Consider the following 27,828-nt stretch of genomic DNA (forward strand, 5'->3'; position numbering starts at 1 on the left):
ACATATTTTTTTGCAATTAACCCAATCTGTTTTGAAGGAAAAAAATATTAATGCTTCAGTATATCGGACATCATGAGGTTTTTAGACTCTTCATCTTGTGCTCCCAAGAAGTATGTCGAAACGATTCAGTAGAAGAAAAGAAATGAACCCTTGAATATAAATTTTTTTTGAGCAATGCAACAGACATTTTCAAACTCGAATCTGGAGACGTCCACCTTGGCACACATTACTTGTATTAAAGTCGGTGTGACCTTCATAAAACGCTCCGGGGCTCGAGACAGCTGCTGCAGCCGCGTTATAAAATGTTTCTTGATCCACATCAGCAGTAACATAAAAAAAGAGAAGAGAATATGGTGCTTTATCAAACCTGTAAGCGCCAAGGAGGCTCATGCACGACGAGACTCTCGGAACACAGATGTTATTGTACAGAAAGATCCTGGTGGGAAAAAAGTTATTCTTTTCAGAACCATGTCGGTAAAAACGTCAGATGATATTTTCCTCCGTGTGTGGCTATTGACACGTGACGGTTAATAATCCTTTATAAAACGACTTTTCTCACAGGTCGAACAGAAGCCTCATAGTTGGAACGATTATCTCGGGTTAATTCAAGCAGGTTTGAGGGTTGAAGAGCTCCCAGATATGATCTATGATCCCTGGAAATCACTACGACTGGGGGAAAAAAACATCATCCTGTGGAGAAAACCTGGAACAGACGACTGCAGAATAGATGATTTACTGACTCCAGTCGGTGCACCAGGAGCGTCTTATCACACGTTTTACTGAGACATCATGACTTGGTTGGTTTGCGGGGCAGCGGTTAGAACGTTCGCCTTGGGTTGGAATCAACCTCGGGGGGGGGGGGCTTTCTGTTCTTAATGTGCATGCATGTGGTTTTTTCTCTGGCTGCTGCTCCACACAGTCCAGGATACATGTGAAGTGAATCGGATGCACCGGCAAACGTACGAATACAGATGTGAAGAGCAATATCTAAGGTCAGTCTTGGGTTTCCACAGCGTCTTGACCCATCTGAGGTCCCTCACCAGGTGGGTGTGCAGAACTCCAGATCGCCTGGTGAGCGGAGGGATTTTAACTTTTTTTTTTTTTTTTAAGTTGTACTTGTAAGTAGTGTTGTCACAGTACAAGAACTTCTGAAAATAAGAGGTCCAGAGTGCTCAGAAGACACATGTGGTGAGGTTTGGTTGAGACGGCTCAGAGGCACTCCTCCGGCAAAAGATACGACTGTTTCGTCATGAAATAACCTTTGCATAGAAACGGGCTACTTCGACGCCCTGAAGGACGCCGTCTGTGCTGCTAGGCACACCAGTCTGTTATTAAAAACATATGATATTGTTTCAGATGTTCAGAATTGGTATTTTTTCAATATTTCTGACTGCTTGAATGGCAGAATGGACACCACAACTTTGATAACTATATAATGAGAGGAAACGTATCTCTCACTTGAGGCCCTCAGTCAACGTGAATATTCCTGTGTGTCCCTGCAACAGTTGTAACAGACCCCCTCAAGAAGGGGCTTTTCAGCAAGTGGGGAAACAATAAAATTGACTTCAATGTTCTAATTTGTTAGCGGGGGATAACTGGGCAACCAGCAAAACCGAGAAAGATCCTGCACAGTGGCTTCCTCTTCTGGACATAAACAGTCACTACATGTAAATGACCAATACTCATAACTGCTTGATGGTAATAGAGGAGACAACTGAGGGGAATCTAATCACCAGTTTAATATAATTAACATAGATTGTTTCTGACAAAGACGTATTGGCCTTTCATATAAAATCTCTATTGGAAAGGCCCCAGGATTAGGACTAATTAATCTTGAACTGGAATGAGAAAGTGATTTTCTTCCAAGCCGCGGTGGTTTAAAATGAGGAACCGAGGCCCGGTATTCATGAGCCGATCAAAGGAAATTACAGATAGTGGCAGGATTATCGGCACAAGTGTCAGATTCTCCCGCCTCTTTTCCAAAAATATATATTTCTATACGTCCAACAGACGTCAAAATTATGACAACTAACAGAAATGGGTCACACGGAGAGTGAGAGTCGACGTTGACCCCTGTCCTGGACACTTTGCTAAGCCAGCCGCCGCCACATGAGCACAATCATTAGGCCGAGAAGACACTATTTTGGGGAGACATTGTGTGGTTTAAAAGCTAATTGCAGAGTCATTTAGATAATCCCTAAAGCCCTCCCAGCGAGATCAAATAGTGTGGAAATGAAGCTCCCTCAGAATGAAGGTATCATTTGAGGGAAGAAAGCAGGATGAAGGAGAAGCTCTGACCACATTGACCGCTGCAGCTGACCACAGAGTCAGTGCATAATAAATATAAAAAATTATATTAAAACCGAATTTACAAAGTGTTTTGACATAGAACATAATACAGTATCAATGTGAACATTAGAAATCTGCTGAAGAAAGTAAATAAGAAGCTGTGAGGACAAAAATGACAAGCAACATTTAAAATCCCCAAAATACATAAAAGATAAAAGTAGCATTCTCTGTTCACAATGCATTCATTGTTTAGCTTCCATTATCTCCAGCACAAGATAATAAGTTACAGTTTAACAATCTGAGGAAACAGAAAAAAACTCCAATACAAACAGAAAGGCAATATAATCCAGAGACACATAAATAATGCTACAAGTTGTATGTATCAGAAAAACTTGTGGCTTTGTTCAGTTTAATCACAAGAAGCCAAGGGTCAGAAAAAAGAAGAAAAAAAAATTAAGGCAATATTACACAACCATGAAAAACATAATGAAAAGATGAAGTCATTGTTTCTCTGCCGTTCTTTGTTTTGTTTTTGTCGGCTACTTGTTGCTTTAGCGTAGCACAAAAAAACCCCGCAACTCAAACTCCATTAGCTCACAGAGATGAATCATTCGGTGCTAAAAAAATACTGTCTGATATCTTCGCAAATATATGAAATTGTGAGCACAACATGGTAGATTTAGTCATGTTACCTCATTGCATTGAAACAAGCTGCTACTGAAACGGTAAAGTTCCTGGTTAAATAATAGAATAACAAAGTTACAGATAAAGTATATTGTTATAGTAAAAAAAAATCAAAGTGCCTGTGTGATGAATGGGTGTCCTGCTGAGTGTGTAGACGTTTATTATGATGGCTGGGATTGGATCCACCAACCCTTGAAGTTAGTGCAGCATTTCTAACGTAATTTGAAGTATTGCTGCAGTGCATGAGGATGCAGAACACGTCATTTTCAGAAAAGATATTAATGTGGTTGCTGCAGCTAATGTCTCATTCAATTATTCAATAAAATTGATCTTTAAAATGCATCAAACTAAGACAAAAAATATTCAGACTCGTATAACATGTTGCTGCCAGAATTGATTGTTTTACTGATGTGATTTTAGTGTCTGAACATTATAGACAATTAGCAGATAAACTATTATATTACTATACTTTGCAGTTTAAGACAAAAAAAGAGAGAATATTTATCATTAAGATGTGAAAACTGCACACATCGTGTTCTCTTAAATGAACCTCCAAGTGAACTTTCAGCGATAAAACCAACTCCTTAAACGCTTTCTTCCTCAAGCTCGACCTCAATACTGCTGCCTGCCTCTGCAACATCTGTAACATCTGCTGACTTTTTGTTTTTTTGTCTCTGCGCCTGGTCTGGAGTCAGTGTTGTGGACTTTGTCCAGGTGTACTATACCACCACAACCTTCAGAATTAAATCTCATTGTGAGCGTGTGAGGAAAAGCCATCGTGATTTACTTGATAATTCCCTGAAGCCATTCAGTCTAATTAACTCATTCGTGTGAGTGTGTGTGTGTGTGTGTGTGAATCTGATGTTAACTAGTGCTCCAGCCCCCCCCCCCATCGTTTCTCCTCACAGATGCCACTGTGTCGTCTGAAACTCCTTCCAAACAGTGTTACCATCTCAGCAGACGTTAGAAAGTGTCTGGTATCATTTCCCCACATCTGTGGATGAAATAACGATGATAAAGGCGAGAGGAGCCGGTCCGCCCTGATGAGAGTGTGTAAGCATCTGTGTGAAGGTGACCCCCCCCCCACCCCCCTCACAACTTGGTGTGTGTTTCATCCTCGACAGAGAACACACAAAGCAGACAGTCAATGAGGGAGGCAGTGAACTAAATCCATATAAGCTCTATTGAAATTCCCCCTCTGAGCGCACAGACTGCCTCGCGTTATTGTATTTTTGCCTTCTGTTGTTGGCAGCCTACTTTAGGATGCTCATTACTTTCCCGCCTATAATTATGATATAAAGTAATATCCTTATCTCTCTCTTTTTTCTTTCCACCCCCCCCCCCCCATACAGTGTGCTGCACAAAACACAGTTTGAGGAGGCCTCTGTGGTGTTCCTTTGATTTGTATTTTTTTGAATTTCCTGGCAGTGAAGGAATTGGTGGTGTTGTTTTCCATCCAAGTCGTCATCATAAATGACACACAAGCCAAAGCAGCTAATTGCAAAACTGTCAGGAGATCCTCCTCCTCCTCCTCCTCCACCTCCACCACCTCCACCTCCACCCTGATGCTGAAGACACAGCAAGCGGCTGCTGTACGTCAGCATCCTGTCAAGAGAAAAACCTTAAAGTGGCAATGAGTTGCTTAAAGTGGCTCCAAATTTAGACGCTCCGGCTCAAAGCTGCGACAGCTGATGGCTTTTCTTTTTTGTTCCTCTATCACTTATGCTCACAAAGGACGGTTGAAAATAGTGAAATGCTCTGATCCAGATATAGATAGATGAGAGCAGAATAAAAATTTAGTGTGTGACTTATCCTTTCCACACAGAAGAAGAAGAAGGGGGAAAAAAACACTACTTATGTAACAAACGAAGTTTGTACAAGTACAGTGAGCCAGATTTGTGCTCGCACTGAAGGCGTTATGTGCTCACGTCATTACTTAGTGAAGCAGCAATTTCATAATGAGTTCGTTTTCGAGTGCAAAACATGCAGGTTTTTTGTTGTTGTCATTTCTCAGGTCTGAGGTGGCGGCTGCTGCAGGACACTCTCAAAATGCAGTTCTGACGTCCACCAGCAGAGCAACTCATCAAGTACAGCAGGGACTCATTTCCTCACAGGCTTTATAATCTCCTAATCCAACCAATTTTTTTTTCTCCCCAGGATTATAACAGCACTCTTTCTCGGCTGCAGTGGTTCGTCTGCAAAACTAATCGAGCCAACATCGTCGTCCGTTTGGAATTAGTGTCAAAAGTATCTGCTGCAGCCTGGAAATACAGAATGACCTAAATGCCAAGACAGTGAAGCAAGTAAAGTGACAGTCAAAGTGCATCCACCCGCTCTTCATGGATTATTTACTGGTTGCAGATACTCAGAGGGCTGTGTACAATAATGTTGTTTTCTAGAGAGGATACTCATATTGCAACACCCCCTCCACATGCCCTTATAACACACACACACACACACTGAGAGTGGCAGTAAGAGGGACTGTCATCCTTGGTATTTGTGGGAGCAGCTCTTGATTTATGCATTAAATATTGAAGGAAACTTTACTTCGCCCACTTTGGAAAAGCCACGAGGCCATGAAAAAGTAATGGCAACAAAAAGATTTGTCATTTTGTGTTGGACTTGGATTTAGTTCATCGTAACAATTATGTAACGTCGGCCAACAGAAAGAGGGTCATTTGGAAAAACCAGACGTGAAAACGACGCATGCCGCATACTGCCGCACAGTAAACAAAATAGGGTTTTACTGAATAACTGTGCATACAGTCAACCTGTGAAATGCCGAAGGGGGAAATTCTGGCCAACTATTGCTGTTGCCGATATTTAAAAAAAAGCATAAACACTGAACTACGATGGTATTACATGTTCTTCCTGTGTCCTCCATCAGTAGAAAACACAAATTCGAGGTTAGTTGGTAATGCTGTTGGTAAGGAACCATTAATAGAAGAGAAATGGAGGTTTAAATACATTTAATGACCAACTTGAACTACTGGGTCACACGTGCTTCAGTTTCCCATCACCTCATTAGACGTAGCTGTGGTGGTATCCAAACTGATATACGTCCTTCAGGTTCCTCTGACCAGGAAGTGTCCTCGCCTGTGTCTCCACGGAGGACAAGGCAGATCCAATAGCTGCAGAGATCCTGCAATGTGTACGAAAGACATGCAACTGAATGATGCATGTGCCAAGGACAATTCTTGCAGAAACCTTGTGGGATAAGAAGACCAGGAGCAAACCGCAGCCTCCAGAATTGGTATTATAGGTTGTGTTTGCCATGTTACTTCTCTGAGTTCAAACTCGGCCACTCTTACTGTTCCTCACCAGGTTCACTTAAACATCTCTTAATTGTCATATGTGGACCTCTGACTTATGTGTATACATAAATGTTAGGTATTGCAATGGGGAAGTGTGTTGTGCAGGTATTACACACACACACACACACACACACACACACACACACACACACACACACACACACACACACACACACACACACACACACACACACACACACACACACACACACACACACACACACACACACACACACACACACACACACACCCAAATGCCCCTGTTCCATAGAGGGATCTTTAAGATAATCATGTGCGTGTTGCATTGAGGCTCTTGAATTATTTCACCATCATAATGCACCTCAGTGCCCATGCAGTGTTAAAACAAACGTATTTCTCTTTTTTTTACAATACTCAACACAAACATGGTGAACCAGCAGTCTTGGGTACCACTGTTGTGTGTGTGTGTGTGTGTGTGTGTGGGGGGGGGGGGGGGGGGGGGGGGGGGGGGAGAGAGTCTTGGGCCCTGAGCCAGTAAAGTGCGCAAAAAAAATTTTTATAGCACAACTTCCAACTCATACTGTTGGTTATCCCAAGATTAAAACAATATATGTTTCCGAGTGGATCGAATGCATTTTTTTGGTTGTTTTTCTTCCCTCCACGTATTTGTGTTTTTACAGGGGCAGCGTGCAACGCAGGCTGTGTGTGCTGAAGTTTCCATGTCATGCAGAGTGAAGACTGTGCAGCCGGAGGATGCGCCCCTGGCAGCAGCGTAGCGCCTCCCGTCTCGGTTATTTCTCCCCCTCCTCCTCTCCTCTCCTCTTCTCCACTCCATCCCTCCACGCCGAACCAGAACCATTCATCTCTCCCCTCCTTCAGGCTTCACATCCGGGTCATCCGCCAGGATCTGTCTCCTGCGTCTGTGTGTCTGACAGAGTCATAATTATTCCGTCCGCCCCGCCGCTCGTCCGCCGCTTTAACTGCAGCCCTCTGCCCGAGCGCGCGGCTTTGCCGAGCGGACACCGCGCGTCGCGTGCAACCGGCGACGATGGAGCCCCGAGCGGCGTGAGTAGCCCGCAGCCCGGTCGCGCACACAAAAGGCACGGGGAGGGGGGTTGAGAGCGATGAGACGGTAGGAAGGCTCGTTTGTATGGGCTGGCCCGCGGTGATCAACTCGCCTTAACGATGTCGAAGAGCCTCAAGAAGAAGAACCACTGGACCAACAAAGTCCACGAAGCGGTGGTCAGCCGGGGGAAGGACGCCGAGCTGGGCTTCGAGCTGAAGGGGGGCGCGGAGAACGGCCAGTTCCCTTACTTCGGAGAGGTGAGGCAGGGGAAGGGACTGATCCAGAGCGGCAAGCTGGCCCAGGATGAGCTGCTGCTGGAGGTCAACGACATGCCGGTGGCCGGGCTCACCACCCGGGACGTGCTGGCCGTCATCAAGCACTGCAAAGACCCGGTCCGCTTCAAATGTGTCAAACAAGGTGAGAGCGGGCGGCGCGCGCGCGAGCGCGCGTGTGCGTGTGTGTGCGTGTGTGCGTGTGTGTGTGTGTGATGCCGGTGCTGTGATTAAGATGTCATTCAGTCATGTGTCACTAAAAGGAAAAGCGTGTGTGTGTGTGTGTGTACACCTGGACCCACGACCAGGTTTGTTTACCACGGTGTCGTGGTTGGAGGCCACGGCCCGGAGGGGGTGTGTCTGTTCCGGCGTGATGCCACAGCCTGCGGGTTTTTCCCTCCTTATTCCCGTGGAGGTTTCAACCAAACAGCCCCCTTTTTTTTGTTGTTTTTTTGTGCCGTGGATGAAATGAGCGACAGAAACACGGTGCTGCCGCTGTTATTGTAGTAAAACTGCGCACTGAGGTGGAATCAAAGGAGATTCCTCGCACTGCGCAGCCTCGCATTAACATTTCACAAACACGCTCAGCCACATATCTTATTCACGCCATGTCTCTCATTTTAAGTTAAAAACCCCTTCGATTTTTTTTGCAACATCTTAACTCCAGGTGACATCCACTGAACATTACTTTGTCGCCCGGTGACGTTCAAGAGAAAAAACATATTTTCTTGAGCCTAAATGTGAACAAGATGTTGTGTTTATAAATAGGCACATTTGTTGTGACTGGATTGACACACATGTATTTCGTAAAATGAGTCAAATGGCTTTTGTACTTGGTGTCACTGAACTATTCCCGTGTTCATTAATAGCTCAGGTCACTTACAGTTGTGCCTTGAGTTCTTTTTCTTCCCCGGAATACTGTATTTTATTTTGTCCATTGGCGAAATCATTTCTCTACAGTGAATCTGGATGGTTCACCAACCTGCTGGGTTTGCTTGTTGGCAGTGGGATTCAAACTGAAAACGCTTTTTGAAGTTTTTATAAAGCTACAGCCTACATCCAGGTTGCCGGGTCTGTGGAAATGTGGCTATCTTTTATATACAGTATATAGTCACAGGCTTCATGTTATTGAATTAAACTATTATATAACTATTAAACTATCTGTGTGATTATGATGAAACCTCATCAACAACAATGCAATTTCCTTTTGACACTGCTTTAACCTCAGATGACCTAACTTTTATACGAACCCTTCAAATTTCTACTGTATATATTGAAAAGAAAATAAATCTTAAATGTTCACGTGGGTGGATTTACAAGTACAGTAGTGCACACATATCCCTGTATTTCCTGAAATCTTCAACCGTCAAGACTTTGTTTATTCTGAACGCTTCATCCAGCGTTTCCAAACTGAACACACGCTTTGAACCGCCCGTCTTCCGCATTTTTTGTATAATTATCGCGGGCCTTTCAAAGGCTTGAGTCTTGTTTTGCTGTTCCTGTGGTCGGATTTCATGGCAGGAGGATTGACTGAGTGACCTGCTTCTGTCAGCCAGTGTAAACGCAGACGGGCTCCCAGCACTGGGGGGGGCATTGGACTGAAGTACCAACGCAGAGGAGATGGTTATCATCACACCCTCCGAGGCTCACTTTAAGCCCCTATAAGTGGATGAAAATGGTCGCGCGTCCCCGGCCTTGAAATAAGCCAAGTAGTAGCTCTGTTCCTGCGACGTGAGTCGGGAGAGCAAGAAATCATCACCCGTCTTTATTTAATTTTTGGACGTTTGCGGAGTTTGCTCACAGAGGATTTGCCCTCGCACATCCTCGCCCGGCTGCTCGCTCCCGATCTCTCGGTTTCCGCGGGTTGCGTCAATGTGATTGATTACCGAGTTGGAGCTGCTGACAGAGTAAGACTGCGATCTTGCGACGTGAGAGGAGTTAAATGCTAATGTGAACGTAACAGACAGCTCTTTTCTCTTTCTCTCTTTATCCATTTAAACATGAGTCTATCTAGCGCTCCCACCTTCACCGCTCTCCAGATGAACGTAGTCTTTACTAACAAACGTCCTTGAGCTTTCTGCTGTTTGCGCACAGCTTATTTGTCCCTTTCACTGTGTATTCTTCTTCTTTTTTGTTGTTGTTGTTCTCACTCTCACCTCTCTCTTACTGTCATATTACTATTCCACTTCCATCCAGCGGTGAGCGGGAGTGCATTTGTGGCAGACAGTTGCTGACACACTCGCGGCCCCGCCGAGGAATCGCTGAGAAGTAGTCCAGTCGCTCGGCTCAGAGGCCACAAGCAGCCCCCCCCCCCCCACCCCCCTTCAAAAAAAAAGAAATATCTGAGATGGCTGTCCCGTTTGACTGCACAATCATGTCTGGCTACCCATGCAAACATGTGCACACTCACACATTTTAACAGGCTATTTTCAGTCAGGTAGATTGCAGAGCCCCCAGGGGAACAGCCCTGACAGCGAGGCCTGACGGGCCTCGAGAGGGCGAGCGAGGCCTGGAGCCATGACTCTGCTGTGACCTCCTCACACACCTTTGTCATCACGGACCGCACCAAAAGACGCAGGCAATTGATTCCAGCGGGTACCTTTTAATAGAAATGCAATCCGGCTCATTTGCCGCATCCCTTTTTTGCAACAACTTCACGGACGGAGCCGCGAACAGACGGCGCCGCCTTCACAGACCCACGTGCCGGCAGGTTCGCTGTCGCATCGCGACGTGCAGGTGTGAGCTCCCGTGAGGGCGAGTCGAGACGACCCCGTGGCGTCCGCAGACGTATTGTTGGGGATCGTGACGTCGGTCAGCGACGTCACACGGTTGTGTTTCGTGTCAAAGGCTGCGCCTCTCAGTTGGTCGCTATCATAGCTCAGCTGCGTTTGGAGAACTTTATATCTTTAAAAAAAATGGAGATAACATTACGTATTCAGGCAAAGACATGCTTTAAGTCTGTTTTAAGGGTGTGTGTGTGTGCATTTCTTAAAATGAAAAGAACTATTTCCACATTTTTTGCCATTTTCGTCCTTTTACACAGCATTTACACGCCTTATTTCCCCCGTTGACTGTGGTTTTTGACCGCTTTCAGTGATAAACACTGAGACGTGTATATCTGGGAATTAAAGATGGCTGACTTGAGAGGCTCTGGTTTCAGGCTCCGGATGTTTTTTGGTGCCGGTTCAACAGAGAAACGTTTATTGTGAAATGCACTGCAAAACACTTCATTTACAATTGGTATTACTTTAGAAAAAAATTATTCCTCATATGCTCTGCTATATAATGAGAATCATATAGTTAAATATCATTGTGATATTAGCACATGCTAATACGGTCATGCTGTCAAGTGCAGCCTGACACTGTCAAAATGCCCAATTCATATCCCCTCAAAGAGAAATCTGGTGGCTGTGAAGGTTTTCCACTTATAATTTGCAGAATCATCAGATCAATATTTGCTTTGTCGGCAGCTCATTTAGAGTCGGTTATTGAACTGAAGACACATTCGATAGCCATGTGTGTAAAGAAGAGGGAATCAGAAGTGTAAAAATACAAATTCAATTTCAAAACCCATCCGTTCCTGAAGTGTGCTAATGAGCTTTAGAATATATCAGCTACCGTGAGATGATGGAGGTGCAGACACTCGCACTACATGTTGATTTTTGTATGTAGCCGCTTCAATGAACAAGTAAAAGATTAGATCCACTGGTCAGATGTTAAGTATGTCATCGATACTTCCTTCTCTTCAGGCGAGGTCAGGAGTGAGACACACGTCTCCACCCATGTTTCATTTACAGAGTCACTGCTAATGCTTCTGAATAGTTCCCCAGCCGCTGCAGCTGGTAATGCACATGAGCAGCTCCACCTACACCACCAGTCCGTAAAGGCCTTGAGCACGAGATGAAGACAGACAACATGGCCCTTGAGCGAACCCAAAGCAGCACATAGAATACCAACACCACAGAATTTCCTCAGACCTTCAGGCGTTTATCGGGTCGTGGTGTTTTTTTTTTTTCCATTACACGAGCCGCTTGAAGACGACATGGTGAAGAACGGCTGACTTCATCTCTTTTAGCACGTCTCCTGAGCTTGGTGCCTGAGTCTTGCGTCGATCAACTTGTGTGTTCATCTCTGTGTCCGGGCGTTTCGGTATTGCAATCCCACATAACGTCCTTCCGCCACGCCAAGTGTTGACCAACTGCTCAGGTTGAGTGATATCAATGACAAGACCCACTGAAGATTAATTAATAATATAAATGGTGTCATTTCATCTGCCGGTTAAATAAAGGACAAACGTATCCTTTACAGATGTAATTACACGTGATGGCAGCAGTGAGCCGAGGCAGGGCAGCATCGAGGGAGCTGGGGGGGTCAAGGGCCTTGCTCAGTTCAAATCCCACACTGGGATTTCAACCTGCAAACCTCAGAACAAGAGCTTGCTTCACTAATCTATTGGCCCCCCTTCACTGCTTTCATTAAAGTTCAAACCAGAACCTAATAACGACCCCATGATCTCTTGTTTGCGCTGGTCTCTGAAATAAAATGACTGCCCATTTTCTCCACAGCCTCCTCTGGACTCCAGTCATCAGCTGTCCCTTTTAGTACAGCCACTGCTGGCGGAAGCGTCTCAGCTATCAAGGATAGCTATCAATACAGGCTAAGTAGCGACTGGTGCAATAGTGCAGATTACTTTAACCTGATCAGTGCACGGTGGAGCGTTTCATATAACTAAGACCCTACTGTCACACTGACTCTCCCTGTCAGTGCACCTCACCCTCAGTGCTCCCACAGAGACGTACGCTAAGTTGGCAGAATAGGTTTGGCGCCATATCCTTTCACTTGACAATTCTACTGTATGTGTATTTTCATTTGATGGACAATTATGACCCGATTCCTCCTTGCATCCCATGCGACACAGCTCTCAAACGCCATTCCTCAAACTGATTTTTGCCTTCTTAGCCAGAAGTGCTTTTTAAGTCCATGCCAGGTACCTTTTTTATTATTGTAGTTCTTTTATTTCTCTTTAAGGCTATGGTTTTACTAAGAGGTAACTGCTAGTTTAAAAAAAAAATCACACTGCTTCACTGTCTTTTACTGATGACAAAAGTCACTCTGGTGCCGGGTCGCTGCCATAAGATTTGCAGGGCCCTGTGCAGGGAAGGGGTGGAGATGTGGTGGAGGAGGAGATGAAGCAGTGCAGAAGAAACAGGAGAAGAGATCAGTACACATTCTGTTCAAATTGATCTAGATAACGTAAACTATTTTTAACACAAAGTCTCATTATTTTACGTCACCATTATTGTCACTACAAAGATATTGCCAAAGTCCTACTACCAACCCCTTATCATATATGTATTTCATCAAGTCCCATGACCAAGATCTCTCAAATCACTTTTATTTTACACAGTTAAGTGTCAAGTGTGAGTGAAGCTCCCGCCGTTTCAGTCCCAACAACGAACTTGCTTTCTAATTTGGCATTTCAATAGAAAATCAGAAATAAATGAGCCTCTTCAATATTTCCAGATAAGGCTTCAGGACATGATTCAATGTTACATCTGCATTTTTGACAGCCTTTTCCCTTCATGGTTCTTCCTTTCAATTTGTCACCTGTCTGTAGATCTCTCCGTCACGTTCGCCTTCTCATCAGCAGAGAGCATGGGTGAAGTGCAAACGGCTGCTCCGGCTCAGTGAGGCAGATTTATAGAAGTGCCATGAAGATCATAACTGCCGAGAGGTGTTGGAACAGTATGGAGAGGAGCGAAGTGTGAATAAGCGTGTGTTGTGTGTGTGTGTGTGTGTGTGTGTGTGTGTGTGTGTGTGTGTGTCAGAGTGAGAAAGTGAGGTGGAGTCTCAAGAGAAGAGTATGGTGGAGGTGTGAACAAAAGAGACTCGTTGAAATGGATGAAAATCAATCCTGTGTCTTCTTTCCTCTCTGTCTTATTTCTGGTGGATCTCGCTGTGAAAATCACAATGAATCAGTTCCTATAAAGCTTGTTTTGGTTTTGTTTTGTTCGTTTGCTTGTTTTTTAACTTCAGATTACAATGTGTCTGTCAAATATGCCAAATATGTAAACATTTGCCAACCCCCCCCCCAAAAAAAAACAAACAACAACAAAACAGGTACTTTTACAACACTTGCTATGTTAATAACTCGATATTCTCCCAAGTTTAAAATAGTTTTTAGTATTTCTTATCAGTCTCTGTCTTCTTGTGCATTTGTCTGTTTTTAAAGACAGGAAAAACACTCTTTAACAATAACAATCACATTCCTCCACGAGGACGAGCCACTTCTCCTTTTGGTTGTCGTCAATTGACATTAATCTTTTGTCACAAATAGCTGTGGAGCGAATGCAGCGATATAAATAATGGTGTCGGCTATTTTGAGAATCTCCTTTGTTTATTCAGATTGTATTAGGTCCGTCATCCGGGGGGGGGGGGGCTAAAATCCACAGGTGATTAACATAACAATAAACTGAATAGCAATGCCTTTTCCTTCCCTGAAGGTGCCAACGTCTGGATAGGAAAAGAAATCCTTAAAGCCACAAACATGCCACTGCTAATATTGCCTGTCTGAAATGCAATTTGACTCTAAATACACACGATATGGTTTTTGCCTGCGTGGAGGTGGAGGACCCCGGGATGTTTCATCCTCTTGGCTTTATACATTAAATATGTGATTCTTTATGGGAGGAAAACCACACGAATTAGAAAATGTTGGCATGTCCTTTAATATGTAAGTCGATCACAGTATATATATATATATATATATATATATATATATATATATATATATATATATATATATATATATATATATATATATATATATATATATAACTATATATATAACTTTCTAGCCATCTTGCTGCCTGCATTAAGTCGATAATCTGCTTTGTGAAATTGTCCGTTCAGTAAACCCGGCTCTTTTGTTCCAGTTGTTAGAGGAGTGCACTGTTTGCACTGATAATGTCGGCTAATTGATTTGAATTTGATCCGTTCGTAGGAGCAGAGATATTCTTGCTTGAAGGAGCTCTGTTTTCTGTTCTTATCGAAGGCCTCTCGATGTACACGTTGATCCATCCGTCTTCTACTTGAGTCAACGTAGAATGGCTGATTCCAACAAAACCAAATCAAATCAAACTTTATTTGTGTATCACTTTTCATACAAAATCCATCACAGGATAAACACAGAGATACAGAAACACACACACACACACACACACACACACACACACACACACACACACACACACACACACACACACACACACACACACACACACACACACACACACACACACACACACACACACACACTTTGAAGCAGTTAGGAAGCCCAAGCTGGACTCAAATTGGATAATCCCTTGCAACGAGGCTATGGCGCTAACCGATACGTCACTGTGGAATTCTGCGTGCAGTGATGACCGTAAATCAACGTTGAAACTTCAAGGTTTTCACTCCAACATGGAACTTGCCTTTTCTCTGTCTTCACAGTAGTAAAACACAGACGGAGCAGGAACGCGGTGGTCAGATTTAGGTGCATTGTCAGACAGTAGACCTTTAGGAAAAGAAAGGGATCGTGATGATGAGCAATCAGCCCGGCTGGCAAGCACACGTTTTGGCGTGAGCAAACTGAAGTTTAAACTTGCTCTAAAGAAGCAAACCGGAGCGCAGGACAAGGGTGCTGTCGTTCCTCTTGAATCTGCCGCCGCAGCATCTTCACTTCTTTTCGCTCTTCCCGTGACTCGGTGTGACGGTGCAATGCTCCGAAAGGCTTTTTCTTTTGGGAGCAAGTTACTACGGCGGTGAGCGGTCGGCTGGACTGCCCTGGTTCAACTGGCCTCACAAAAGCACCCGATTTGTTCAATTCACTGGATCGTTTTTTGTCAAATTGTTTGGTTTTTCTTTTGGAATGGCTAAACCAAGACGCTCATTTCCCAACTCCAGAGAAATCAAGTTCTGGATGTCGATACGTGATGAAATCCAACGCTTGGCAGGACATCCGTGCCTCCTCATGGTTGCTAGGCTCAGACTGGTTAGTTACTGTTTGGAGGCGTTGTTTAGTGAATGTTTCTCAGCACAAATCTAAAAAAAACCCCAAAAAAACCCCACGGTCTATGTAGGGCAGTTAAATTAAAATTAAATTGCCCTACGTTACACAGCGTTGAGCTTCGTCTTTGTTGTCGCATTATGTTGTGTAATTACTGTCTGATTAGCATTTAATGTCTCGACCTTCAGGAATTGTCCCGAGTCGTCGGCTGTCCCAAGTCCCGGCAGGCGTCTCGATGTGGTTACAGTACGGAGGGACAGATGGAGCCGAGGGAAGAGGAGCCGACCTTCTTCTGCTCTCTTGACGCTTTGTTGACGAGAAGCTCGAAGAATCAGTGCATAACATCCTGTCTGCTCCGTTGGTATTAATAACTCACCGGGAGATGAGTTCTGTCAGAGGCGGAGGATGATTTTATTGAGGCTTGGAAGCTGCCGGAGCTTCGGCTCGGAGGATCAAACTCCAGCTCGGCCGAGCGATGGCCAAGAAATCTAACTGGGTCCAACGTTAAGTGAATTAGGTCAATGGAATTCTCCTCGCCGCGGACACACACACTGCATGGGGGCGTAGCTGTGCTGCAGCGGGTGTTTGTGAAACGTAGATAGATGTGGACTTTTTTGAGTGTGAAATGTAGGTCTTCTTAGAATGAAAAGCCTCAACCCCCCCCCCAGTCGTAAAAGGATCAGGTCTGTAAGTCGGCGGCCAGTTTTCAAGCTCACTTGGTTTATGTTAGAGAAGCAGGTCGACCGGCCGTCACGGCCTGTGGTCAGGAAGAGACTTACCAGCAGATTTCCAGGCACACACACGGTTTGTCGTTTTAGTTTGCCAGAAGAAATTAGTCATGTTGACGCGGCCTGTTTTGTTGGGATCTGTAACCGCTCAGACCTTTTTTTTTTTTTTTTTTTTAAAGATGGATCACCGAGGCGGTGCAGCTGTACCATGCAGTGCGCGAGGTCGGATTTTCGAAAAAGAGGTTACATTCGGCGGCTGCCGGAGAAAAACACCATATTTTTATGATTATTCATGAAGCATGTGTGTGTGTGTATAAATCAACGTGAGTGTGTAAAGTATATGCGTGCACATTTTAATTTCAAGAACAATATTTTGTCTTCGTATGCAGCATCTCAGCTCCAAATCTTTTTTGTGAACTAACACAGACATACTGTAAATATGCTAAAAATATTTTGCAGCCCGAGAACACAAAACGCATGTCTGTTCTTGTAGGCATTAGCACCCTGCGGCCCCCACCTTTGTTTGTTCCTTTCTTTTGTGTGGATCACCTTTTTTGCTTTCTCTGTGCAAATCAATTCCTTTTTCTGTTGGTCTTTTTTCTCTCTCTCTCTCTCTCTCTCTCTCTCTCTCGCTCTCTCTCTCTACCTTTTGGCACATGGCAGGCTTATCCAAGTTTTTTCACTTTCCTGCTCTCCCTACAAGTTTCCACATCCCAATTGTGTAAAATCTTAACACCCACCCACCCACACACACACACACACACACACACACACACACACACACACACACACACACACACACACACACACACACACACACACACACACACACAAAGTCATGCGTGTGAATGTGCAAATAAAAACACACAAGATATTTGCACAGATACATTTTAAGCACAATATCTTGCACTTGGTGTTTCCATATGTGCATTTTTTTTTTCCATTTATATATCTAGTATTTGTAAGCATTCAGCTACCTGCTGGAGCGTCTTTGTCTCGTGTTCACTGAGGAGGAAGGAATGGAATTGAGTTCAGTGACTCGACGTTGTAAGAGGAGTGAAGTGACTGCCGGTGTGACAGGCTGGAATTTTGGATCACAAAGTGTCAGGACAGTTTTCAAAATATAATACAGACACAGACACACACACAGACACACACACACACGTGCAAACATCATTCTAACAGTTGAGCAGTTTTAGTCCCACTACTGGTCTTGGGAGCAGAACGTACTGTACTTTTATTCATCTAATGCTGCACTGTGTATTGATTAGCAGGTGGACGATATATAATTGGGGAGACTTTTCTTTGTTCAGGTGTTCCAAGCAGAAGAAGAAACCGTTTTTGGTCACTGACGTAGGCACACATATGGATGTTTTGGGGGGAAAAATGACCGTGAGTGTACTGGACACTGTGAGTTTTAAATGTTAATATAAAAGCAAAGTGCTTAATCAAAAATTAGGGCTTTGACTTTCATTCATTTGACGCTCCAGTAATCGGCACGATAATTATCCTAGTGGTCTTATAAAGCATTGGCTTGGCTTCTACAGTGGTATTTTAGGTTTGGAACCTAAGTATTAAAGTGCTTCTTGCAATACTGCACGCTAAAATGACGACAATAAAACTACAAGTGAAAGAAAATCTGGCCCATATGAAGCGCAGGATTAAAGGGAGGTTTTATGCTTAGTATAATAGTAAACTTCACTGAACAGTAACGACAGTTTTACCAGCCCTCAGGTGTCTGCAGTGGTTATTTTACCAGTGGGGAGTGTATTTATGCATCCTTCTATGTGCATGTATTCTTTATGACTCCACAGCGGAGTGTCTCCGCTAAAAGCTTCCCCACCTTGTTTGGTTTATATTCTGGGAACACTGAGTAATCCCACCTGACCTGCCTGCCTCTGTTTTGGTCGCTTCGTGGTAAAGCAGAGATGCATTCAGACCTGAGGCCATTCAAGCCTTTTGGGGTTTTTTTCCATCAGATAATAGGATTTTAAAACATATTCCTTGATGCACAAAGAGTTAGGGTTTCATTTTACATGCTGTAATTGTATTAGTTGCGATGTTTAATGACGCTTCTTGTGACTTAAAAAATATGCATATTATAGTTATCTCCTGTACACAATATTACTGGGATCTTTTTCGTAGCAATTAAACTTGAACTACAATTCTCTCCTGTAGCATCATAGCTATTGTTCACTGTAATTATAACAGTGATTCCCACTTATCATGTAATTTGAATTCAGAATAATCTATAGTAGAATATTGACAGTGAATTTTGTACATCGATTTTTCCCTCCCTAACATAATATATACAGATATTTTAACAGTAGTGATGATTTTTCTTTTGTAACTTCACTGTGTTTATTGTGATTCTTTTATGGTATTATATATAGTCATGATCTAAATGTTTATCCAGCTTTATGAATATTATTGTGACTATTTCCTGGCAGTAGTGATGTTTACCTTACATTTTAAATCTTCACAAAGTAATGTCAACATTACTCTGATTTCCACAATAATGCCATGTTTTTGCAATTTTCGACAACCTGTGAACATTGTTGAGGAATTTCTTTATTTGTCACGTCTACCTCAGCAATACAGTGTGATTTGTCCTCGACATTAAACCCGTCCTGAAGGAGCAGCAGCACCCAGGGAGCATTTTAAAGGTCCAAAGTGATGATGATGATGATGATGATGATGAGGATGATGATGGCTTTTAGATTATCCACTGAAATCTTGTCTCTGTGTTTGATTTTTAAAGTTGTGTTTTCATTACTGTAAATATTAGAAAAAAGGTTTTCTTTATCACTGTGGATTTTACAGCAGTTGTTTGCTCTCTCGTCCCGTTTTCTGACTGATCTTCTTGAGTAGATATACACTTGTAACAGTCAATCCTCCATTTGCTGCAGCCCCAGTCGGTCCTGCGTCTCAGACGGCTCCCTGACAAACACTGCGAAGCTGAGAGACGGTGGTTTGTCACCTCCACAGGAGGAGACGGTCGGGTCGTCGGCCTCGTCATCACAACTTTCCACAATTAGATGTGCTGAATATTTGCAGCCTCGGTTGCCCTGTGTGTGTTCGCTCTGTTTTCACCAGACTAAGGGGGGGGGGGGGGGGTGTTTGCATTCAAAAACGATGCCTCTTGTATGGAGCAAACTGTGCGTCGTCTGTGACAGGGAGCCAGGCTGAAACAACAGCAATCGCTCCCACTTCCTCTGAATCATATCTTATTCAGGCAGACATGGCAGTGGATGGTTTTCATTCATTGACATAGTGCGCCGGTGCTAATCTGATAGTTTTTAGATTATTGAGGAGGATTATAGAAGCTGGCGTCAGGAGCTACAGCACTGAAACAGGTGGATGACTCCCAACAATGGTGCATGATCCCCCCCCCCCGACTTTATTTAGAGGCTCATCATCATTCCTGAGCTAAATATCCTGGATTACAGCCAATTTATGCACACAGGAACAGGATTGTTCATGGTAAAATCCCAAAACATGAGGTAACCAACACAACTCCTTGAATCTGTGTACATCAATGTATCAACATAGAAGCCTTTGTTTTTGTCTGTTGGCGAGTACCAGTTAAAAAAAAGACAAAAACTCATCGGTTTATTTTAGCGTCTCATGTGCAAACATGTGTTGGTACAGCTTCAGTAAGGCTTTGCGAAGCTGCTCTGTGTGAATGTGAATTTAGATTCCGCCACTGAGTTAATCACGTTCACTGCAGCAGCAGCAGCAGCAGCTTCCCGTCTTATGGAAGAGAAGGATTGTGGACGTGTCAAGAGTGCCTCATTTACATTTATGATCATTTCATCACTGCAGTTGCTGCTTCCCACCAGCAGAGGGGGCTGGCTGTATAATCAGTCAGTTACTGTGAAGTGAACGAGCTCCAAATCCGTGGTGACTCACGACTGTGGCGCTTCAGTTCTCTGAAGGAGGAAAATGTTTCAATATGGGGGAAAAAAAAAAAAAGAAAAAAGTTTGGCACTGAAGGAGCATCTTTCCAGGAAAATGATCCCAAGCTGGAGAAAAAAAACTGCTACGAGTTGCCCTGTACAGTTTGTTCTGAGAGACCGATATCTGATCTGAGCAAAATAAAACAACTATTTTTTTGTACATCAGAAACGCATACAAAACTTTGCTGTTTGAGTTTTAATCTATATTAATATAACATATTTATTTGGGGGGATTTTAGTGTCGTCACCACATGCTGCCTAGTTTGATCTCAGCTGGGCTGAACATATAAAATAACAGACCGCAGACAAAATTGTAAAAGATGTGTGGACAGATTATGAACAGATACCTCAAGTCCATCCAACAATGAGCAACAGACAGCTATACTGACCGACGGTTAAACCACAGACACATTCACATGTCCAGTTACCTGGTAAGTTAAAACAATATGCTTCAAATCATCACTCAAGGGCATCATAAATGTAGACTCGGCAGGCAATGGAATATTTTTCTGATCCTTCCTTGTCCAGTTTTTAAAAACTGCTCTGGAGCTTCTCTTGCTTTTGAACTTGCAGTCAGACGAGGTTTTTTCTCACGACGTTATTAGAATTACTATTGTGAAGGGTGTAACGGTAAACATAGACTTGTTGTGGGCAGAAGGTGATGTGAGAAGGTGGACACACACACACACACACACACACACGTTTTATTTGTAAATGTCAAATTCCATGTCCGAAAATAAAGAGGGAAGCAGATCGGAAGGTGGGAACCACTTTGACGTGACTGGACTCCTGCGCGAGCTGCGTTTCATAACGGACCACATTTAATAAATAAATGAGAAAAAACAGTCTAAGGTCAGTCTTTGACAATTTTTATTCAACGTAAATAATTAAAACAACTGTGGGGAGACTGGGCTGAATTATTCCCCCAGAATCCACTCAGGAAAAAAAATAAATGTAGGAGTTAGTTTTAGTTGATGTACATCTCTAATATGTTGTCAATAACTTTCTGGAGGAAATTCATCATTACACTCACACAAACACAGATTTTTTTTCCAGCATTTAAATGTGGCAGAACATTCCCCGCTTGGTCATCTCGGCAGCCACAGAATCTCCTGATCATTCTTGAGGCGTCGTCGTGTTCAAAACATAATTTTTTTGAACACTTGATCTGAAAAAACACAACGATCAGTTTCACAACATTTAAGACTATTATGGTAGCTTCAATACTCTTTCTTGAAGAAAGTCTGGCTTTTTTTTTGAAGGGGGTTGGGGGGGGGGGAATAGGTCAAATGTTGTTGACGTTTTCATTTGGGCTGCTGCAAAGCCATCTTTAATATCCCAGAAATCCATGCGGCAGGTTTCCCCAAGAGGACATCAGTTAGCAAAACATAAACAGTTTGATGGATTCAAATTCCAGTTTGTTTGTAAACATATCGACCATGGTGTGATCCACTTGGGCAACTGCAGGTTGGAATTTAGTGGTAATGTGGTCTCGTCTTTCTTTATTGGTTTATTCTCTGTGCAGAAGTCATCCCTTCACTGGGATGTATGTTTTGTTTTTTTGTTTTTTTAATAGGAGTTCTGTTCAAGTCATTTTAAGAGTCCAGGACTCCCAACAATCGGTGCGTGACCCCAGATAGTTTAATCCTGCTTGGCAAGTACAGACTTCTGGTGTCTCCCGGCCCCCTTCAGTCGCCCTCCCACAGACAGTCGCACTCCCTCAGCGGGTTCCTCTGCCGCATGGCGGTGATGACGTTGATCCGGTTGTTGGAGAGCTGGCGCACCTCGTCGATCAGCGCCTGCACGCTCGGGCTGGGCCACGGGTGCCCGTGGAGGTAATCCCGGAGGATGTAGGAGCGCTCCACCAGCAGCTCCAGCTGCACCAGGTGCCGCAGGCGGGGCAGGTTCAGCAGGTCCTTCTCGGGCTCCCGTCGGAAAAAGCGTATCCTGAGCGTCCTGAGTTTGGGGAACAGCATGGGGATGCGGCGGCAGAGGCTGCCGCTGGAGCGGTTCTGCTCGATGTCCAGGTGCTTCAGCCCCGGCACCTTGGGCGCGATGGAGTCCATGTCCTTCAGGGTGATGGCCACGCGCAACGTCAGCCGCGACACGCTGCGCGGGATGGTCGTCGTGTAGGTGGCCAGGGAGTTCCCGCCGATGATGGTGAGGGTCTTGAGCTGCTGCAGAGGACTGAGCCAGGAGGGCAGGCGGCACTCGATGCCCTCCTTGATGTACCTGTAGCGCACGGTCAGTGACGTCAGCGAGGTCAGACTCCTCAGGGCGTTCTCGGGCAAGATGGTCTCGGGGTAATCCACCAGCTCCAGGCTGGTCAGCTCCGGGCCGCCGTACCGAAACGCGCCCGGGTGGCCCGGGGCCGCCGGGCTGAAGTAGTCGTCGGGCAGCGGCTCGGGCGGCTCGCCCCGCATCCCCCACGAGAGGTGCTTGAGCTTCTTCAGGCTCAGCAGCAGGTTGTGGAAGACGGCGCAGGGCACCGGCCTCACGGTGTCCAGCCCGTAGCCCTCGCCCTGCTGGTGGAAGAGCAGGTACCGCAGGTTGGCCATCAGCGACACGCCGTTGATGAAATCCTCGGTGCACGGCAGCCGCACGTTGCACACGCTGAGGTGCGTGAGGCGCTCGCGCAGCTGCGCGCTCACGCTCTCCCCGAGCATGGGCTCCTCGAACGCGGCGTTGCGCACCACCAGGTCCCGCAGCTCGGGGAACTGGGAGAGGTTCTCCAGGTACTTCTCCTTATAGACCCGGCCTCCGTCCACGAACACGATGGCGGTGAGCGACGGCAGGAACTTGGCGAGGCGCCGCCACTCTTTGCGCCGCAGATGACGCACTGCGACGCGCGTGAGCCTGCGGCGCGTGAGGGTCTCCCAGAAGCCGAACGTGTAGCGGCGGATGTCGGACAGGGTGGCGGTGTGGTCCCGCCAGAGGGACGGGTGGTCGACGAGCCGCCTCATGTTGCGGCTGCAGAGGCGGACTGTGTGTTTGTCCTCCGTGCTCAAGTAACTGAACACGCTGACCCAGAGCTCCGGAGGCAGCCGCAGAGAGTCTTCCTCCATCCTCAGACGACCCGGAGCGGACAGGGAACCGACGGAGCCCCGCTAAGAGTGGGAACTGCAAATCTCAGTCAAATCTGCAGTTTTTTTTCTGCGTGCTACTGTCCGCTGTTGATATTTCATTCCTCCGCTGGCGCGCGGTGATGACGCCGGAGCGACGTCAGCCAAATGACCTTTCTCTTCCTGTTTTGCGCTTTATTGTTCTAAAAAATAAAACATTATTATCCAAGAAAAAAATAGCGATATTTTCGTTTATAACTCGGTTTTAAATGTGTCTTTCTTCATATATATTTTCCTGTTTTTTGTTGTTGTTGTCTTTTCACTTTTTGTTTTTGTTTGAGTTACATTAATTGATGGAATTGCTACTACAATTTCCTAAATATTATTAATCCCTGGATGATTTTGTGTGTGTGTGTGTGTGTGTGTGTGTGTGTGTGTGTGTGTGTGTGTGTGTGTGTGTGTGTGTGTGTGTGTGTATATTTGTATGTATATATATATATATGTATATATATATGTATATATGTGTGTGTGTGTGTATATATATGGGGGCGTATTTTAATTTGAAATTGTCCATGTTAACGGACGACACACACACACACACACACACACACACACACACACACACACACACACACACAAATAAATACATTAAATGAATATAACACATAATAGGAGGCAATGTCAATACAGGTGATTTGGTGTTTTTTTATATTAAGTGTGATAAAGGTGTGGACAGAGTTTTAATGCCCTTCAGAAAGGGGTTGTATTAATTTCTCCGGGTATAGTTGATCTTTGTAAGTGCAACGCATCTCTTCATCTCTATTAACCATCTAACTATGGGGAGATGAGTCACACTACCATGTCACCACTTCCTGGCTGTGCATAAGGCACACAAGGTGTGTGTGTGAGATTTTATTTATTTTTTTAATGTATTTTTTTTTTTTTTAATAAATATTTGCCTTTCTCATTACAATGCTCACTTTAAACTCAAGCATTGACCATATATATAAACCTACTGTAAATGCATCGGGCTGCAGCCATGTGATTAACTACTTGGATGTTTGCATTAATCTGCAGTTGTACATAATATTTTAGCTATTGATTAAAATTTAATTTTCATTTAACGCCACTATTTCATTTCGCAGTTACTTTTATTCCCCCAAAACCTCAAAACCTTTACCTGTGAGAATTCCTATATAATTTAAGTTCCAGCCAGAACATTACACATTCATGGATTCTCTAAACTTCAATGACTGACAAGGAGTAGAGGTTGTTTGTAGGATTTTACAAGATCAGACAGAAATTGTATTCCAAAGTACAACATTTTACATCAATTTAAAAAAATGTCTAACTAAACTGCAGATCCAGTGGGGATACTAAAGGTATCAAGCTCTATCCTGAAATAATGCCGGTGTATTTCTTTGTCACATTTATGGGCTTAAACGTTTTTTTTTTTTTCTTTAGAGAGCATTAATGAATGTATCGAATTCACACTTTTGAGGGCCAAGATGGAGGCTAAAATGTGATGTGTGTTGTTAGTAGTTAAACAAAATGCTGTTTTCACATCAGCATTGACATCCGTATTTGGAAGATATGAAGTTTACTATTATTACCAGCCTACATAATTACATTTGTGGGATTTTCCGATGATGATGATGATGATATGTGGTGATGACCTAAATGAAATTGTTGTGTTAATGAGTCAGAACAGCATGTCAACTTCGTGAGGATAAAGTATTTTCCACCTGACTTGTTGAGATGAGAGTTACAGCCTCTTCTCACGGACCTTGAGTGCAGGGTGGGTCTTTATCTTCTTGTTCATATAGTTCATGCTCACGTCTATTAATGGTGGAAAAGAAAGGGGCAATCAGGTCAGTACAGTTGAGTTGAATAACAGTTCATTTCAGTTTGCATTTAGCAGCATGAAGGGCCCCTTAATCACTACAGACAGACTATCAGACCATAGCAGCCAAGTGATGCATTGAAGAGTGGAATCATTACGTTGCTCAGAAGGTGGCCCTCTCTCAGCCGTAGAGCCACAATTAATATTTTTTTGCATTGACTGGGAACACACCCATGCTGGGTTGGAACCCTCCAGGTTATTGACTGCAGAGCCCCCAGACTGAATCTCTTACCGATTTCTGTTGCTACTTTATATCCTGCTTCTATCCTATTTACAACCCTCACATTTCTACTTATATAAACTATTAAAGCCCCCCCCTTCCTTTTTAATGTCCCGGGGTTGGTGTTTTTCTTCACTTTGAGATGCATCCTGCCTGTTGTTCCTGATAGTCTGAGCCCAATCAGCAGTGACAAACTCTTCCTCAGAGGAGCTACCATACACACAAAAGCACACCCCCTCGTGTCCATCTCTATTCATCTCATCAATGTGAGTGAGAGAGGTGAGGAAGGATGAGGGATTAATTTGTCTGCTGCGTGAGGAGGGGGATGGCAATTCTTGTAACCCCCCCCCTTTTAATCTTGAAGCCTCAATTGTAGTGTGCGCTTGTTTCTCTTTGCAGTGACTCAGAGGTTGAAAATGTGCGTCTGGTCTTGATTACGGCGCTTTAGAGAAGACATAGAGAAACATCATCATTAAGACTAGTCTGAGAATAAGGGTGGGTGGGTGGGAGAATCAATATTAAGACCTTTAGGAGAGAGGTTCTGTCATTTACTATTAATAATGGGCCCTGCCGCCTGCTGTAATAATGCCATTAGGAATACTGGAAACAGATACTTCATCCACAGCTAAATGGCCTTCGCAGTACACCCACATGCAGCAACAATCAGCTCCCACAGTATATAGTATCATTCACACTCTCAGCCTCTCCACCTTTCTCTCTCGCTCCAAGGGGCCTTCTGAGGCCACCTCCAACCCTAATTGGGACTCTTAAACAAGAAAAAGTAGACTAGGACAGATCAGGGTAGTGTTAAACAGACCACTGGAGAGGTGGACAAAGATATGGAAAGAGAGAGAGAAAAAAAAAACAAATGTCTGACGGGACAGAGGAGCAACAGAGAGGACAAATAGAAACAGAGCGGGAGGAAAACAACAGAAGAAGAATAAGGGAGGGTAAACAAATGATAAACAAATCCAGTTCTGAAGAAATCAATTTAAATGAGATAGGATCAAGTGCAGAAATGTCATTTTACTTTGGGGTGCCGGCGAAATGACATTTGACTGCAGAGGAAAAACAAACGCATGACGCTTCAAAAATACAGATGTCTTCGAACATTTGGAGGAAACTCACAAAAATGCTGAATGAATAATAGTTAACAATAAGGGGGAGGGGGCACATTTGTTCTCTCACTTTCTTTCTTTCTTTCTGCAGAGCTTCATGATGACACATTCTTTAAATGAAGACTTACTGGAGTATATAAACGTGCAAAAAAAACCCAGGAACAGTATATGCCATTACCCTCCCATGCAGTCATACCAGACAGGCCTCAGCACCCAGGTTGGATAAAGCAGTATAGGAGGTGGATCGATGGTTACAAACAGGTTGTTCATTTGTGAGAAGAGGCACATGAAGAACATACAAACTCAACTGAAAATGGCCCATCCAGTAATCCTCAGTGTTAAATGCTCCACTGTAAATGCAGTACTTTGTTTAAAAGATAATGTAGCAGACATGTGCATAATCATTTAATCTGCATTAACTTTCTTTAGAAACACAGTGCAAAAAAAGTCAACAGAAGAAGTTGCAGGGTTTTTTTTCTCTCTTTCTAAATAAATCCTGAAACATTAGAAAAATATTTAACATTTAAAATTGTGTGTGTGTGTGTGTGTGTGTGTGTGGGGGGGGGGGGGGTTCAGGAGAAAACAATCCTGAACTGTTGGGCGACTCAGCACAGCTAATAAAGTAACCTCTTATCAGGTTTTCAAATCAAATGTACTTATTTTTATTATTACTAACTTTTATCTTTCGTTTGATTTATATAGTATGAGATTGCATTGCATTAGTAATTACAACTGTCAATCCAATGGGGGAAAAAAATTAGGTTATTGCACAATGTTTGCGAATGAATTACTATTAATCACTCTTACCGTATCCTAAATGCCCTTTTCATGAAAAAAAATATTATAATTTAATTAGCAGTGCGTACATCACACACAGTGATATCGCAATAATGATGAATTTGTGGGGTTTTGTGAATGAATTCATATTCGTTTAGCAACTGAAATGAAAGTCTAGGAGTTGCTGTCTGGTCGACTGGCATCGAACTGAACATATCAATAATAACTGCACGATTCTCAAAGGCAAAGGGTTTGCAATACAATAATAAATCGAATTTCGGATTCACTTCACATTGACTTCCCAGTTATATGTTTAAACTGTAGAAAAGTGAGTTTTGAGGTCTGGAGCGTTTGTGTATCTGTTGACCCCGGTCCCTGCTCATCACGGCATTGTGTTAAAGGTGTGG

At 43.8% G+C, this 27,828-nt stretch overlaps 1 protein-coding gene across 1 annotated transcript in view; it reads left to right on the forward strand.

Annotated features, from left to right (window-relative positions):
- Positions 1-7,242: 7,242 nt before the first annotated feature.
- The window catches only part of magi2b (membrane associated guanylate kinase, WW and PDZ domain containing 2b), an 88,124-nt gene continuing 67,538 nt past the window's right edge, over positions 7,243-27,828 (forward strand). Inside the window, exon 1 of the mRNA XM_080504556.1 lies at positions 7,243-7,749. Within this exon, the coding sequence (XP_080360682.1) occupies positions 7,452-7,749 (298 nt within the window). The 5' untranslated portion in view covers positions 7,243-7,451. The remainder of the gene's footprint in view (positions 7,750-27,828) is intronic.

The sequence above is a fragment of the Blennius ocellaris genome (genome assembly GCF_963422515.1).
Source record: "Blennius ocellaris genome assembly, chromosome: 11".
In the NCBI taxonomy this organism is placed as follows: domain Eukaryota; kingdom Metazoa; phylum Chordata; class Actinopteri; order Blenniiformes; family Blenniidae; genus Blennius; species Blennius ocellaris.